Source organism: Sparus aurata, chromosome 10, assembly GCF_900880675.1.
Source record: "Sparus aurata chromosome 10, fSpaAur1.1, whole genome shotgun sequence".
Taxonomy (NCBI): Eukaryota; Metazoa; Chordata; class Actinopteri; order Spariformes; family Sparidae; genus Sparus; species Sparus aurata.
This window is the reverse complement of record NC_044196.1, coordinates 22,800,692-22,818,322: the sequence shown is the minus strand read 5'-3', so window position 1 is coordinate 22,818,322 and position 17,631 is coordinate 22,800,692. Positions and strand designations below refer to the sequence as shown.

The following is a 17,631-nucleotide window of genomic DNA, read 5'->3' as shown; positions in this document are numbered from 1 at the left end:
GGTTTCTCACCTGTGTGGGTTCTCATGTGAGCTTTTAAGTTACAGGATAGCGTGAAATCTTTCCCACATGTTTTACAAGTAAACGGTCTCTCACCTGTGTGGACTCTCATGTGATAAGTTAATAGACAACGACTCTCGAAAGCCTTCCCACAAATTTCACAGGGAAACGGTTTCTCGCCTGTGTGGGTCATCATGTGACGTGTTAAGTTACAGCTTTGTGTAAAAGTCTTCCCACATGTTTTGCAGGTAAACGGTCTCTCACCTGTGTGGGTTCTCATATGAGCTGTTAAGTGTGCAGAGTGGCTGAAAGCTTTCCCACATGTGTTGCAAGTAAACATCTTCTCACCTGTGTGGGTTCTCAGGTGTGAATTCAATAGGGACCTAAACTTAAAAGTCTTCCCACATGTGTCACAGTTGAAAGACCTTTCGCCTGGGTGAGTGTTATGTTGAGAGCATGATGAAGTAGAGTTTTTTGCATTATCACTGTGACTTTTGCCTCCGTGATGTCTTTTCTTTTGCTTCGGCTCTCCATCTCCAGCTGATCCTGAGTCTCCATGTTTTCCTCCTTTCTGGTCTCGGCTGTCAGCTACATGAGAGTTGTTAGAGAGGAGCTGGTGGTCACTTGTTGGTTCTGCTTCACTGTGGCCACTTTCTTCATAAGCTGGAGTCAACATGACGGTATCCGTCTCCACCTTCAGTACAAGCTGCTCTCCCTCCTGGCTGGTGCAGAGTTCCTCCTGTTCCTCTTTAATCTCTGGAGGCTCTGGATCATCTTGATCCAGACTGGAGTTCCTCTCCTGGTTACAGAGCTGCTGGTCAGCGAGAACCTCCTCCTCCTCCTTACAGACATGTTGCTGTGGGAGCTCTGGAGGGACAGAGAACAAAAGAGAGAATATTTAAATCAACCAATCAACCTTTATTTATCCTTCAGAGATCAATGTGGCAACCCTCATTTACAAGGGCATCGAGGCACACAGAACAATGGCAGAATAGCAACAAGTAGAAATACTCAAAATTCCAATAGCTTCCAGGTCATGTGAGTCACTGACTCCAAACTGATGCTGAATTGTGTTAAGACACTGGATGATTAGGACGCTACTTCTTATATGAACTTTAGTGCTCTTCATATGTGTTATTAATGTTTCTAATGTACATTTTTCCAACAGCTTCCATCTCATCTGACCCACTGCCTTAAAATCAATGCCGAAATGTCTTCCTAATAGGTTGAATGAGACACACCTCTTTCTGTTGAGTTTTAGTGCTCCTCAAATGTATCGGAACGTTTTGTGTGTAAAATCATCATTTTCTGACGGGAGTTTCGCCGCGGTCTTCTATAGAACGGAGCTCAGTCGTGCAGTGGACACGCAGTACAGTACTGGAATGGAATAAACCAAAACTAGGGAAACACTCGTATATTCGCTCCATGTAGTGAAACGTGTCTGCGATGCATATGTCCCCCTCCAGGGCTCTGAACATCATTGTTATTAAAATAAGAAACTTTTACTCACCTATCCTGTGTAACTTTACTTGGGGTTTCCAGCTGATATCCAGCATGACGCGCTGCCGATCGATCTCTTCCTCGTACTGGACGATAGTTGTTTTAAAAACTCTGAATATTTCTTCAGCAGCAGCAGTTAGTCGCTCGTTGACAAACTCTCTCAAACTCTCAACCGAGCTCATTGTTCTTTATTACTCATTCAATAGTAAGCTGCGCTGTGACTCAGTAACGTTAACGTCTTCAATTCATTCATTACACGCAGGGACCTAACGCTACTCCCTGCTACTGTTTACTTCCGCTGTGTGCCACCCTCTTAAGCTCCGACACCGGGAGTGCGGAGGCTTTTTATTTCCGCTTCAGACTGAAAACTTTTAATTCAGAAGTTGTTTAAAACATATTTGACTACAGTTTTAAAATTGAAGAATATAACTGTGCCAACAAAAGTTCTCCACTTGCTAAGCAGACTCAAAAAAACTTTAAAAATTTTTTTTCTATTTCTTACATGTTATCTAAATTCATTTATATAACTATATTTAACACAATTTTCACACTATTTTCACACAGAGTGCTTACATTATGTTTGTGTACTCCTTGTATTAAGGTGTAGATCTACTCTGCTTAATTCCACAAAGAAATGTTGCACTCTTTTCTAAAATGCTTTTTCTTACATACATGGAAGCTACTGTAAAAACTACAAGGGGGCCGATTAACTCGACTTTTTAATGATCATGTTAACAAATATGGGCAAATCAGCATGAAGATAGACACAAACATATTTTTGACATCTTCTCAAGGGGAATTTGTACACATTCAGCTTCAACTCAGAGATCTGTCCATCCCCCATGTGAATGCCTCAACCATGCAGGAAGGAGGCAGGACATAGCTTGGGGATTTTGGACTAGAATCCTGATCAAACAGTTGGGCAGAGTGTCAGGCTTAACATTCTTGGAGCCGGGTTGGTAAGACAGGGAAAGGTGCCCACCTGGCTTGGCTGGAGTTGAGTCGCTTAGCGGACTGAATGTACCTTTCCTGTAATGCAGCAAGGTATTCTTTGGCCCATCTTTTCGAAAATAAATCTGAAATGTGTTGTGCCTGTTTCCATCTTCTTCTTGCATACTGGTCTTTACGACCAAACAAGGCCGGGGGGGAAAAACCGGTAGATGGTTTGGCGTCAGAGGTTCCACGTCGTTAAGGTCCTCCAGAAGTTGATTTTACTCTATTGTCTAAAAATGTATAGGTCTGAATCACTTTATTCCCTTTTCTTGCTTTTGCCTGAACCTGAAGAATTGGGAGGTGTCCATTACTAACAGCTCCTAATTGGCTCCCAGAGGTTTGAGACAACACAAGTGTGTTATTTACAGGCAGGTTCACTGGAGTATATGTATGAATATTTTTTTCTTGACATGAATGTGTAAAGCTGTTGGATTGCTGTTTGCATTTTTTAAAACAAATGTTTGCTCAAATGCCCAGTGTTGAGACACCCAAACATCTTTATCCTCCAGAATAAACAATTGACGTTGCTCCTTGTGTCTCTCAGTTTGGTTTTGGTCGTCTCCTTGGGTTGTAATTTATAGCCCTGATGTAGATGACGTGCTTCCTGGTTCCTGCTGTGATTAAAAAAGTGGTCAAGTTGCCAAAAACACCATCTTCACCATCTCACAGTCAAAAACCACAGACTCTCATTGTGCCACGTTACAATTAGTCCAACACTTAAGTAGAACACCATGATTAACACAGTGCCATCCTGGTCATCATAAAAGTGGCTCCAACGCCTGCAGCCTTCACCAATGTGGTGTTAATAGTTGTAGTGGTGAAGTGTGTGGCAGCTGTGGCTCGGGGATAGAGCCAGCATCTTGTTAACACAAGGTCACTGGTTTGTGGCTGCCATGCAAGGTGCCATCCAGCACATCACATCATCTTACATTTTGTTTATATTATATATAATTTACTTTAAAGCTACTGTAAAAAGTACAAATATTTAACATAACTGTTCATATAAAAGCAGGACACAAGGAGCAATAATAAGTGGGACACATGAGACGGATTAACTCAACTTTTTAATCATGTTAACAAACATGGGCAAATCAGCATAAAATAGACAAACATCTTCTCAAGGGGGAATTGTACACATTCAGTGTCAGCACATCATTTCTCCTGTGTATATTGATCATCTGAGGATTCTTCAAGAGTGTCATTTAAAGTTAAAGTTCTGCAATTATGCATGAAACACTAGAACTGAACCACCTCCGACAAATTTTGCAAATAAAAGGCTACTCACGTGTACGTGTCATCACATATCTCGTCAAAGCAGACTGATCAGACAAACTTTCCCCAGGTCTGGCAAGGTTACGGTTTCTAACATGTGTGAGTTCTCATGTGAGCTGTTAAGGCAGGAACACACCGGCCCAACCGTTGGACGTCTGAAGCGTTTGGGGAGACTCGGACAAGGTCGGGAACAAATATGTTTGGTGTGTTCAGCTGCGTCAGAAGCTTTCGGAGCCGCGCGGACGTTGTCGGCTCCGATTGAGCATGCGAAGTGTGAGGAGGTGGGCTGTCGGACGTCTGAGCCATTGGATTCTCTGATTGGCGGTGTGCTAGCGAATCAGTGCGTGTGTGGGAGGGGCAGAAGTGACGATAGGGACGGCTTCGTATCATAACGAGCCCGAGAGCACACAACGCGAGTGTCAGCCTAACCACAGTTATCTTTCATGTATGCCAAGTATTCAGTACACAAACGTCTTCTCGGGTTGGACAAATACTGAATCAATACTGTGTGCGCTTTGTTTTTCCTATGCACTCCGTTCCTCACTTCGTTCCCTCATTTCCTGTTTTCGTGTTTTGGATTACTGGCACGAGATGAGCGCCACCTGCTGTTCAGGAGGCTTACTGCATCTTGCACAGGCGCAGAACGTACACGCTACAGTGGAGTAGGCAGCACGTCGAAGCGGTGTGTTCAATGCAACTTTTCTGTCAAACGGGTCAGACAAGAGGCAACAGAGTGGTCGGATATGGCAGTTGGACGTCTGGGTGGTGTGTGGGGGCCTTTAAGGCACTGTGATGCCTGTAAGTCTTCCCGCATGTCTTGCAAGAATGCAGCTTCTCACCTGTGACTTCTCATGTGACTGGCTAAGCCACTGCTTTGCTTGTAAGTCTTCCCACATGTTTTGCAAGAATACAGCTTCTCATCAGAGTGGATACTCATGTGTTGCTTCAATTCACCATGAGACTTGAAACCTTTCCCACATGTTTGGCAAGAATACGGCCGCTCATCTGTGTGGGTTCTCATGTGGACTGTCATGTGTGTACGTTGGTTGAAAGCTTTCCCACATGTTTTGCAAGTAAACGGTTTCTCGCCTGTGTGGATTCTCATGTGTGGCTTCAATTCACCATGAGACTTGAAACCTTTCCCGCATGTTTGGCAAGAATATGGCCGCTCATCTGTGTGGGTTCTCATGTGGACTGCCATGTGTGTGCGTTGGCTGAAAGATTTCCCACATGTTTTGCAAGTAAACGGTCTCTCACCTGTGTGGGTTCTCATGTGAGTTGTTAAGGTTGCAGGGTGGCTGAAAGCTTTCCCACATGTGTTGCAGGTAAACGGTCTCTCACCTGTGTGGGTTCTCATATGAGCTGTTAAGGTTGAAGGGTGGCTGAAAGATTTCCCACATGTGTTGCAAGTAAACATCTTCTCACCTGTGTGGGTTCTCAGGTGTGAATTCAGTAGCGACTTAAACTTAAAAGTCTTCCCACATGTGTCACAGTTGAAAGACCTTTTGCCTGGGTGAGTGTTATGTTGAGAGTCTGATGAGGTAGAGTTTTTTGCATTATCACTGTGACTTTTGCTTCCGTGATGTCTTTTCTTTTGCTTCGGCTCTCCATCTCCAGCTGATCCTGAGTCTCCATGTTTTCCTCCTTTCTGGTCTCGGCTCTCAGCTACATGAGAGTTGTTAGAGAGGAGCTGGTGGTCACTTGTTGGTTCTGCTTCACTGTGGCCACTTTCTTCATAAGCTGGAGTCAACATGACGGTATCCGTCTCCACCTTCAGTACAAGCTGCTCTCCCTCCTGGCTGGTGCAGAGTTCCTCCTGTTCCTCTTTAATCTCTGGAGGCTCTGGGTGCTCTTGGTCCAGACTGGAGTTCCTCTCCTGGTTAGAGAGCTGCTGGTCAGCGAGAACCTCCTCCTCCTCCTTACAGACATGTTGCTGTGGGAGCTCTGGAGGGACAGAGAACAAAAGACAGAGAATATTTAAATCAACCAATCAACCTTTATTTATCCTCCAGAGACCATTGGGAGGCAACCCTCATTTACAAGGGCATCAAGGCACACAGAACAATGGCAGAATAACAAGTAGAAATACTTTTCCAGTAGCTTCCATCTCATCTGACCCACTGCCTCAAATCAATGCCGAAATGTCTTCCTAATAGGTTGAATGAGACACACTTCTTTCTGTTGAGTTTTAGTGCTCCTCACATTTTTCGGAACGTTTTGTGAGTAAAATCATCATTTTCTGAGGGGAGTTTCGCTGCGGTCTTCCATAGAACGGAGCTCAGTCGTGCAGCGGACACTCAAAACTTCTGGAGTCCCGGAGTGGAATGAACCAAAACGAGGGAAACAACGATTCGTATGTTCGCTCCATGTAGTGAAACGTGGCTGCGATGCATATGTCCCCCTCTGTGGCCACTCCAGGTTTCTGAACACAGAGCTGCCAAGCGTCACGCTTTGAGTGTGACAGTCACGCAATTTGACCCAATCTCACACCACACTTGACATTTCTCACGCTTATATTTCCCCATTCAATACTCTATATTTATTTTTTTCATGATAATAAACTTTGGTCCTCGCAGATTGCCGTAGTTCGAGTAACTCTGATTGACTGACCGAGATAACCAATCCCAGACCAATTTATCAGTCCTTTGTGCCTAAATCTAACCAACCACGGAAGGCACCACGCAATATAACGCAATATAACCCAATCAGAAGCAACGTAAGGCGGGTCTTGGCGTCTCTAACTATCTTTCACACACAACAGCGCCGACATTTAAAACCCACTCGACTGTTCTCCTGTGTGTGAAAGAGAGAGCGCGGTGAGTGTGTCTGTGTGACAGAAAGAGAGCACGGGTGAGTGTGTGTTTGGAGACTCTGACTTGAAAGCACGTATCACTCCGCAGTTACTGTGCTCAACGAGCAGCGGATACTGCCGTGAGTCCCTCCCCCGTCCAAAAGCACTCACAGGCGGTCAGTCTCTCAGTAGCCTCACGCAAGCGTCTGTCCGACGAGGACAGCAACAGGGCCAGGCTGCCTGCTGGAGGGAGGAAGAAGGCTAGCGAGGAGTGAACATGCGGGAATGAGTTATTAGCAAACGGGCACGACACGAGAGAGTGTCCCGCAAAATGATCAGGGCGATGGAGAAACAAATGTACCCCACCGTGAGTGACAGCAGAGATGAGGAGTTTGCAGCGAGTGCTGGTTGGATAAATTGTTTCCTCCGCCGCACCAACTTCACTTGCAGAAGACAACTATTGCCAAGCAGGATGTCAGAGAATTCACAGAGAAGCTGGAGAAGTTTGTGACATTTTCATCCCGGATTATTGTGAGGAAGGAATTAAACGCCTGTCCCAAATTGCCGCCTGGTCTGTTAAGTGATAACAAATAAACGCCCTGGCAGCCAGCCTGGCTATTATTTGGTATTTTACGGTATGATAACTCTCCCGGACGGAGAGAGAGACATGCATCACAGTGCTCAGCTGCAGACACATCAGAGAGGTGACGATATGCGACTCATCATGACTGACAGGCATCAAGGCCACTCAGCGTTACCTTACCGACCCGCCCCCAGATATTTCATTCACCAAAACAGGGCCCGTGGCAATTCTGGACAGCTGTTTTTTTGTTTTTGTTTTTTTTCCCCTTCCTTTATGGGCCCCTGACGGCTTCTTGGGGGTTGGGGGCAACTGCAATGAACCAGCTTTGGGGGAGCCCAGCTTGCAAAAGGTTGAGAACCCCTGCTCTATTTGAAGGCAAGTTTGTTTTTTGCCTGTTTATCTGTTAATGACTGAACTCATTGTAATAAAATGATTCTTTCAGAATTTATTTGATTAAAAAAAATATTTGGTAATGCGTCGTGAAGGTCTATAATTTGACAAATTTTTATGGTTTTAAAATGTCTTAAAAAGGTCTTAAATTTGACTTACTGAAACCTGCAAGAACCCTGATAAATGTATTTTGTCAAAAATACTAATTTCTGGTTAATTAAGACTAGCATTAGAAGGCCACAGTGCAGGGAGAGCCGCTGGCATGGAGGTGAGGACATCAGTCTTAAGGAATAAATCGATGTTAAAAAAGGCCAAATTTTTTCACCGAACGCATCGTATGACTAAAGTCTCACTCTTGTCATTTTTTGAAACTTGGCAGCCCTGCGAACATTAGTGTTATTAAAATAATATACTTTTACTCACCTATCCTGTGTAACTTTACTTGGGGTTTCCAGCTGATATCCAGCATGACGCGCTGCCGATCGATCTCTTCCTCGTACTGGACGATAGTTGTTTTAAAAACTCTGAATATTTCTTCAGCAGCAGCAGTTAGTCGCTCGTTGACAAACTCTCTCAAACTCTCAACCGAACTCATTGTTCTTTATTACTCATTCAATAGTCATTCAATAATGAGATGCGCTGTGACTCAGGACCGTCTTCCCTTCATTCATTACACACAGGCAGTTAATGCTACTCGCTGCTACTGTTTACTTCCGCTGGGTGCCACGCTCTTAAGCCCCGACAGCGGAAGTGCGGAGGCTTTTAGTTCCGCTTCAGACTGAAAACATTTTCTGGGGGCTTTTACATTCTGAGATGGTCTCGATCCATGATAATAAGCCTGCATTTAACCGACTGCACTGTTTAATTACGTCAAAATGCGCTTGAATTAATATCTCGCACGTGCGAGATTCTAAGTCGTGCTCACTGTAGTCTCACTGTATCTCGCATACAGTGAGACGCGCGTGCGAGATAGTAAGTCGCACTCAGGAGATAAAAAAAACCAAAACCCATCCATGTCACCTCTAGCTCCGTAACATTTAATCCAGAAGTTGTTTAAAACATATCTGACTACAGAGAGCTCTCCATCACTGGCTTGATCCAGATTTTCACAATAAGAGCATCATCTTAATCCAATTGTCGGGACGGTCTAGAACGGATGGTTTAGGGTTCTGATGACCCAGTTTGTGCTCCAGCGGCCGATGAGTGTCACACAGCAAGTATTGATCTGTGGCTGTAGGTTTTCTGTTCACCTCAGTGTTGAAGCATCTGTCAAACAAAATAAGACTAGCAGCTGAAATTAAAGATGGATCTCAATGGCAGGTTCTGGAGCCAGAAGGACATTCAGGTTACTGAGAAGAAGAACCGGTTCCGTTTGAACCCAGTTCTGTAAAAAATGGAGAATCGTTACCTTCCTCTGTTTAATCAACAAGGTTTTGAGAGTAAAAACGAGACTTTTATATTTTATTTATTTATTTATTTATTTATTTGTTTGTTTGTTTGTTTCTCAATTTAAACAATCTTATTGTTATATTAATTCTATTGTCTACTTCTTCTTTTTTGAAGTAGACAAAAAAGAAGTAAACCCCAGTAAACCCCCCCCCCCCCCCCCCCCCCCCCCCCCCAGTTGGCAGATTGTCCCAGTCTAGATTAGAAGATTTAGAGAATATTAACAGATAAAGCAAGGGTGTAAGTTTGGTCTCAGCTTTGGTAGGGACCCAATTTTTTGCGGGATTGTATGACGTCCCTCTGCCTGTATTTTCTGCACTAGACAGCACTCAGCACTCTCCCAGGTTGCAGGAGGGCAGAGTGCAGACACAGAAGCAGAGATACTTAAAAGGAGCTTCTTTTAGGAGCTAAAATATTTTTTGTTGTAGCTGTGCTCAGCTGTGTATCACTTTTTGCCATTATCTAGCACTGTCCTGAAGCACCTGTACTTCAGCTGTTCTGCGGTTGCCCAATGTTCACCTTCTTAGTATGGGTTTTGTTTCTAAGATGGTCATTATGTTACTTGTGTTAGAGTTGTTTTTTCCTGTCATTTGCTTTTTTTTGCTTTCCTTCAATTTGCAACTTAACTTCCCTCGTCTTTTTAATTGTTTTTTTATGTTCTCTGATTTTAATTTAAAAAATCTTAAACTTTCCAGTGGTGTGGTATTTAAAAGCGTGCAAAAGTGCAAATGCATTGTTTGAATATGATTACCTCACATAATTTTTTGTTAAAATCTTTGTAGGTGGTTAAATTGTTCCTTCTGACTTTAGCCAGCCATACTTTTCTCCTGTCTCTGTCTTTGGGGAAGCCATACATGTGCACGCTTTTCTCCGAGCGATTGGACCATCCCCATGCAGCACAGCATACCATGGTGAAGACTGTATTCAAGGACAACACAGTGGAAAGGACACAAACAGCTTGACATGCTGATCTGTCTGACTTCTTTAGATACTGTTTTTAAGGAATTCATTGTGGTATTAAGTGCATTGGGACAAACAAGACTGTGTGTGATGTAGTATGCATCAATGAGTAGAGAAAGTTTGGGATAAGTAAGAATAGTTAACAAATGGTGATAGAATTCCATTCATTTGAAATTAATTCATATCAAATTGAATTTATTTGCCATTGATTTCCTATTAGAACACAGTTATCATCATAATGCTGTTCTGAGTCCAACTTGTCAGTCACCTGTTAGTCTGCCTCACTCAAGTCTGAAGGTAACAAAAAAAAAAAAAAACTGAGAAAATATTATGATTTTATTGCTGTCGACGACCATACAGGTTTAGTTTCCTATTGTTTTCAATTGCCCGCCAAGCACTTCCTGGAACTTTTGGAGGGCTACATGGACCATGTGATCGGCCAGCGTTTTGAACCTTCGTTATCGCCACTATCTCTCTCAAGGCACTCTAGTGTAGTGATGGGAATTCCGGCTCTTTTAAGAGAGCTGGTTCTTATGGCTCGGCTCACTAAAAAGAGCCGGCTCTTTCGGCTCCCAACTAGCTCCTCAGAATATTTGGTGCTTTAATTAATTTATAACCAAAATTAATGAAACATGGTGTGTAAAATGAATCACTAATGTACAAAACATATATTATATCAAATGTTTATTATTTACGGTGGGGCAAAAAAGTATTTAGTCAGCCACCAATTGTGCAAGTTCTCCCACTTAAAAAGATGAGAGAGGCCTGTAATTTTCATCATAGGTACACTTCAACTATGAGAGACAGAATGGGGGAAAGAATCCAGGAAATCACATTGTAGGATTTTTAATGAATTAATTGGTAAATTCCTCGGTAAAATAAGTATTTGGTCACCTACAAACAAGCAAGATTTCTGGCTCTCACAGACCTGTAACTTCTTTAAGAGGCTCCTCTGTCCTCCACTTGTTACCAGTATTAATGGCACCTGTTTGAACTCGTTATCAGTATAAAAGACACCTGTCCACAACCTCAAACAGTCACACTCTAAAGTCCACTATGGCCAAGACCAAAGAGCTGTCAAAGGACCCCAGAAACAAAATTGTAGACCTGCACTAGGCTGGGAAGACTGAATCTGCAATAGGTAAGCAGCTTGGTGTGAAGAAATCAACTGTGGGAGCAATCATTAGAAAATGGAAGACATACAAGACCACTGATTATTTCCCTCGATCTGGGGCTTCACACAAGATCTCACCCCGTGGGGTCAAAATGATCACAAGAACAGTGAGCAAAAATCCCAGAACCACACGGGGGGACCTAGTGAATGACCTGCAGAGAGCTGGGACCAAAGTAACAAAGACTACCATCAGTAACACACTACGCCGCCAGGGACTCAAATCCTGCAGTGCCAGACGTGTCCCCCTGCTTAAGCCAGTACATGTCCAGGCCCGTCTGAAGTTTGCTAGAGAGCATTTGGATGATCCAAAGGAGGATTGGGAGAATGTCATATGGTCAGATGAAACCAAAATAGAACTTTTTTGTAAAAACTCAACTTGTCATGTTGGGAGGAGAAAGAATGCTGAGTTGCAGCCAAAGAAAACCATACCTACTGTGAAGCATGGGGGTGGAAACATCATGCTTTGGGGCTGTTTTTCTGCAAAGGGACCAGGACGACTGATCTGTGTAAAGGAAAGAATGAATGGGGCCATGTATCGTGAGATTTTGAGTGAAAACCTCCTTCCATCAGCAAGGGCATTGAAGATGAAACGTGGCTGGGTCTTTCAGCATGACAATGATCCCAAACACACCCCGTGCAACGAAGGAGTGGCTTTGTGAGAATGACCACAATTACAGCTGGAAGATGCAGCAAAAAAATGATCCACAGGCAAGGTTTGAGGCGTGTCACCAAGGAGGTTCTTTTATTCATCCCTCTCGGCAAACAGCCTAGGCACATCAGTATCACCAAAAAAAGAACCCCAGGTTGCCAAAATGGTGCCTATTTATAGGGTGCCAACCAATTACCCTGGAAGAATCCATTCCCTTGGGATCCACTGCCTAAAACATGTTTAACCCACCATTATTTTTATTTCTGTATCTACACCCCATCATCTGTGACCTATATACATATCCTAGTCTACATCCACTAACAGAGAAAATACACAAATACATTTCATATTACCTCCACTAAAATACAATGCACACATTTACCATCCCCACACCAATTTACACTTGGCTGCCCCCGGAACTATATAAGCGGCATCCGTTGCCTGGGAAAGCCTTTTGCCTGCACACCCTGAAGACAAAAGACTGGTGAGTACACAACATTCTTGATTTATTCACTGCACACACCCATTCTTAGCTTAGCTTCTTGATTAAGCAATTAATACATTTCATATGCACATTTAACCCCATGTCCCTCTGCTCCAGGTCGAGCTGTGTAACCCACACAGCACCCACCAGCAAACCAAGACCCAACAAAGGACAACGAACATGGTGACAAACATTCAATACATATGATAAACATATCAATACAAATGTACAAAAAGCAATGTGTTAAAATGTATTGTGCAAATCTCCAATAAAGTGCTGTTGCTCTTCTTAAAGTGTCTGTGCAATTATTAAAGTGATTCTGTAGTCACACTCTAAAGTGCGTGGTGCCATGTGTGCAAAACTGGTGATGATGTGCTCTTCGTCACAGGCTTCGTAAGAAGCATTTCAAGGTCCTGGAGTGGCCTAGCCAGTCTCCAGATCTCAACCCCATAGAAAATCTTTGGAGGGAGTTGAAAGTCCGTGTTGCCCAGCGACAGCCCCAAAACATCACTGCCCTAGAGGCGATCTGCATGGAGAAATGGGCCAAAATACCAGCAAAAGTGTGTGGAAACCTTGTGAACCCTTTTAAGTGGGAGAACTTGCACAATTGGTGGCTGACTCAATACTCTCCGAAATGGGCATAAAGGTAAATTAACACATCTACAAAAATCAAATTAAGAGGAGTTTAACCTTCATGAAAGTACGATTTATGACTGTTGTGGTGTGGATAAGTGTTAGACTTAATTTTCCTCTGACTTCTAGTCCTCCTCTTCTTTCTACTACTCCTTCTGCTACTATGCCTTTTAAAATATTAAGCTTTGTTCAACTCGTTCTTCTCTTCTTTCTTCAAATGTAAAAACTCTCAGCTCCTCTGATAATTCTGCCACTTACGCATGTTCTTATTGTTATGCCTTTTCAAAAATTAAGCTTTTTTCCACTTTTGATTCTTTCCTTCATTACAATTAAAACAATTAAGCACTGACAATAGACTACTTCCGGATCTAAGTACCAGTGACTTCATAAAAACATAGAATGGGTAGAATGTTTTAGGTTACATTTAATAACAAAATTGAACATTGAATGTCAACAATAACACATTAAAAATACAAAAAATGTATTTTAAAAAAATGTTTAGTGTAATAAACACATACAATTGATAGATGAATACATAAAATAGATAAATAATACATAAAAGTAATACATAGATGAATAATAAAGAATACACACTATACTATATACATACATACTATATACAACCTTACACATGTCAGTTCAAACAGTCCATAGATAAATGTGATGTGCATAATTTGTACTGCACAGGCAGTTGATATACTACACATGAACTATAAATCAGTAAGAAAGTAACAACTTTCTATTGTTTTCTGTTATTTCATACTGTTTTCAGTTAAGCGGGACAGTTCTGATAAATAAATATTTATTTTATGTCAAGTTAAGCAGGACAGATTTCTGTTAAAAATATCTTCATTTTGCACAAAAAAATAAATTGAATAATATGTTTTTCTATGTATTCGTATCACTCAAAGACATGCATCAAACTAAATTCACATTCGAGTCAAATTATTTGGAAAGTTACCAAGCCGTCGGGGGGGGTCCCTTATTTATTTTTCAGGGAGTTGGCAACCCTATTGTGGACCGTTGAACGGAGCACTGGCAATTCCAGACATTTTCATATCGGAGTGGGTCTCGGGGCAGCTAGTTCAAAATGTGGAAACGCTTCACGGATTGCGTGTCATCCTTTTGCAGGGGCCATGCTAATCTACTCTGTATCGATTCCAATTTATCATATGTGCTGCCTGAGCAAGCACAGTCAACTGGCGGCCTCTGCCTACATTTTAATCTCTTGTTTGCAGGATGATCCTCGTACGGCAGTGCAGGCTAGAGGTACCTAGTAGGCGGTACCCTGAAGAATCACAAGTCAGGGTAACCCGGAGAAAGACCTCATCCCTCCTTCTTGTTTATTTCAACATGTTGGCAATTAGTATTTGCTGGCTGCCAATTCAGTATGCACATTTACAAAATTAAGTAAAAGGGAGCGAGGCCAAAAATGCCCTGACTCTGAAAAGGGGGCTGTGCCCAACTTTTGCCCTCAGACAGGAGCCTGAGCCTGTCCAGTTTTGCGCAGAGCGCTGATGTCTGTAACATTGCAGGCGCAACTCGTTGTAGGTGAGGTGAGTCGTTGCTCGCACCGCGCAGTGACTTTGGTTGTGGACCGTTGAACGGAGCACTGGCAATTACAGACATTTTCATATCGGAGTGGGTCTCGGGGCAGCCAGTTCAAAATGTGGAAATTCTTCATGGATTTGCGTGTCATCCTTTTGCAGGGGCCATGCTAATCTTCTCTGTATTGATTCCAATTTATCATACGTGCTGCCTGAGCAAGCACAGTCAACCCTCGGTCTCTGCCTACATTTTAATCTCCTGCTTGCAGGATGATCCTTGTACGGCAGTGCAGGCTACCAATTCAGTCTGCACATTTACAAAATTAAGTAAAAAAATGAAACATAAAATGGAGAAATGGTTCACATTTGAGAAATTAAGATAATGACCACCAATTAATCCGTTGTCTCTTGATTCATTCAGTGCATTTACATGGACAGTTTAGTCGGATTACAGCCATAGTTCGACTATGCTGCTCAATCAGACTGCAATTGTCCGAGTATACATGCCGGTGAGAAAATCGAATTACCCATTTCAACTCGTGGTAACAGAGCTACCAGCTGCCCTCGGCATTCGAGAAAGATGCCATACGAAGAGCGAGGAGAAGCTACATCTTTGTACATTTCGTAAAAAGTGTACATGATCATTACACAAACTAGATGCACAATGGCGCTCTTGCTTGCGGTGATTTCGGAGGAAAGCCGCCGCCGCCGTCCTTCTACTTCTGGCTCACGGCCCGGAAAAAAGTCCCGAGCCTGCGCAGAACGCAAAATCTGATCCGATCTGATGGAACGTATACATGCAGGACTAATGCGACTATCAATCGAATAATCTAGGTGTGTTAATCCGACTACGAGAAATCCGATCCGGTCCTATTTTAGTCAGACTAAGGTATATACATGCATTTTAAAAATTCGATCATAGTCGGACTAGCCCAGTAATTCGGTTTTCTTGAGTGTCATGTAAACGCACTGATTGATATACTGGATAATCATTTTTGGTCTCATAGTTTCGTTCACATGAATTATCTAAATTACCATTAATGTCATATATCTTTGTCACATTAACCTGTATGTAAGTAAAGAAGCATTGCATTAATGTTATTGTCAGCGGACAGATTGAGCCAAATTTTGATTGAACCCTTTTAATACTGTTTTATTTCTTTATTCTGTACTTTTAGACTCTGTTCAGTGAAGACATAGGGGAGCCTTTCACCATCCTCCACAGCATCTCGCATGTCAAAGATAAACTCCACACCATGGAGCTCATGTTGCTCTGCATTCAGAAAGACCCACAGGAAACCAAAGGAAGTGGATACTCAGTGTCTTCGGAGTGGATCACAGTCACCAACACAGTGTTTATTGTCATATGCACAGTAAAGAAACATCTTTCTCTATGCAATGAAATTCTTCCTTTGCTGTCCACAGAATGCTAACAACTTTAAAAAGATATATACAACCGAAATATACAATATACAAGTAAAGCACTTGTACATAAGAAAAAGCAACAATAGTAATAATAATAAAACAGTGCAAATCTTACATCTGTGCAATTATGCATGTGCAAAAATGTAAACAGTCCAGACAGTTATGAGGTAGAATTCGTGACTGTAAACTCCTATCTTCTACTTAGGAGTCTGATGGAAGTGGGAAAGAAAGAGTTCTTTAGTCTGGTGGTCTTGGATTTAACACTTCTGTACCTCCGGCCTGAGGGTAGAAGTGTGAACAGACTGTGCTGGGGGTGGGTGGGATCTTTGAGGATTGAGGCAGCTCTGAAATCAGAGCTGTCAGAACATGATGGCCTGATTTTAAGAGGAAGCAGGATTGTCATGCCAAGGTCAATGAGAGGTGAGACCCTTCAGAAAATACATGAAGGACACAAGGGCATGAGCAAATGTAGAGCGAGAGCAGGTTCATGAGTGTGGTGGCCAGGACTCTCTGCCGAGATAAACAGATTTGTGACCTCATGCCAAGTGTGCCACGAACTGAAAAGAACTCAACAAAAGGAACCTCTCATCTCCACACCACTTCCTGAGATACCCTGGAAGAGAATTGCAATGGACCTGTGTGAGTATGAACATCAAAACTATTTGGTAATCTCAGACTATTACTCCAGATTCATAGAAGTACTGCACCTGCCCTCAATGACAAGTAGACAGGTGATCCAAAAGCTAAAAGCAATCTTCGCCAGATTTGGTATCCCTGATGAGGTGGTGAGCGATAATGGGCCTCAGTTTTCAAGTGCAGATTTCCAGGAGTTTGCTAAAGAGCTCGACTTCCAACACTGCACCTCCAGCCCTCATCACCCTCAAGGCAACGGGCACGCTGCGAGAGCTGTACAGACGGCAAAGAAAATCCTCAAGCAGAAAGATCCCTTGACGGCTTTAATGGCTTATAGGTCCACCCCCTGCTCAACCACAGGCCTCAGCCCAGCTGAACTGCTTATGGGCAGGAAAATCAGGACAACACTCCCGACTTTGGAAGAAAATCTCATCCCAAAATGGCCCAGCATGACCACGGTCATAGACAAGGACAGGAAGGAAAAGGCTAAATATTTCTACTGTCGCCATGGAGCCAGACCTTTACCCGCCCTTCGACCAGGTGATGTTGTACTCTCCAAGCTAGACCACGAGAGGTCATGGTCTTCGCCAGCAGTGGTCGCAGGTGAGGGCACCACCCCAAGATCTTTCGTTTATATCTTTATATCGATCGATGTCTCTGAGCAGTGCCCCTGAGTAATTTGATGCCCCAGGCAAGATCTTTGCTGGCGCCCCCTTGCATCACAGTCAATTTCACAATAAATTTTCATACACTCACACAGAAATTGCATGTATGTATTCAAGATTTTATTTCTTTTAAGTCAAATAAAAACTGAAGAAAGAAACAAGTGATAAAAATACAAGATAAATAAGTAGGGATGTCCCGATCAAGTTTTTTTTACCCCGATCCCGATCCGAGTCCTTTAATATTTAGTATCTGCCGATACCGAGTCCCGATCCGATACTTAGCCTTAACTAATATTTTCCTAGATAATACAGCTGCATTAAGAAAAAAAGTACCTGCATCCGAGCTGTTCCTTAATAAGTTTTTTTATTTTGTTGAAACAAAGCATATACTTTCATATGGCTCTTTCTTATTCTGCATATGCTATTACAACATTGGCCTCCACCTTCCTTGCGTTAGCAGGTGAGTCTGTGACACTGCACTGTGACAG

At 42.8% G+C, this 17,631-nt stretch overlaps 1 protein-coding gene and 2 non-coding genes across 3 annotated transcripts; all 3 read right to left on the bottom strand.

The window, feature by feature from the left end:
* Window positions 1-3,537: 3,537 nt before the first annotated feature.
* Window positions 3,538-13,135, bottom strand: LOC115589427 (gastrula zinc finger protein XlCGF8.2DB-like). The gene is made up of 2 exons (XM_030430267.1): window positions 13,132-13,135; window positions 3,538-5,449 (listed from the first exon to the last, which is right to left on the bottom strand). Exons 1-2 carry the CDS (start codon window positions 13,133-13,135, stop codon window positions 4,599-4,601), a joined length of 855 nt encoding a protein of 284 aa, XP_030286127.1. The 3' UTR covers window positions 3,538-4,598.
* An 825-nt stretch (window positions 13,136-13,960) lies between these two features.
* LOC115590664 (U6 spliceosomal RNA) lies at window positions 13,961-14,066 on the bottom strand. Its single transcript, XR_003985815.1, has one exon. It is a non-coding gene; the product is annotated as a U6 spliceosomal RNA (small nuclear RNA).
* Window positions 14,067-14,537: 471 nt separating this feature from the next.
* On the bottom strand, window positions 14,538-14,644 carry LOC115590661 (U6 spliceosomal RNA). The gene has a single exon (XR_003985812.1). It is a non-coding gene; the product is annotated as a U6 spliceosomal RNA (small nuclear RNA).
* Window positions 14,645-17,631: the final 2,987 nt, after the last annotated feature.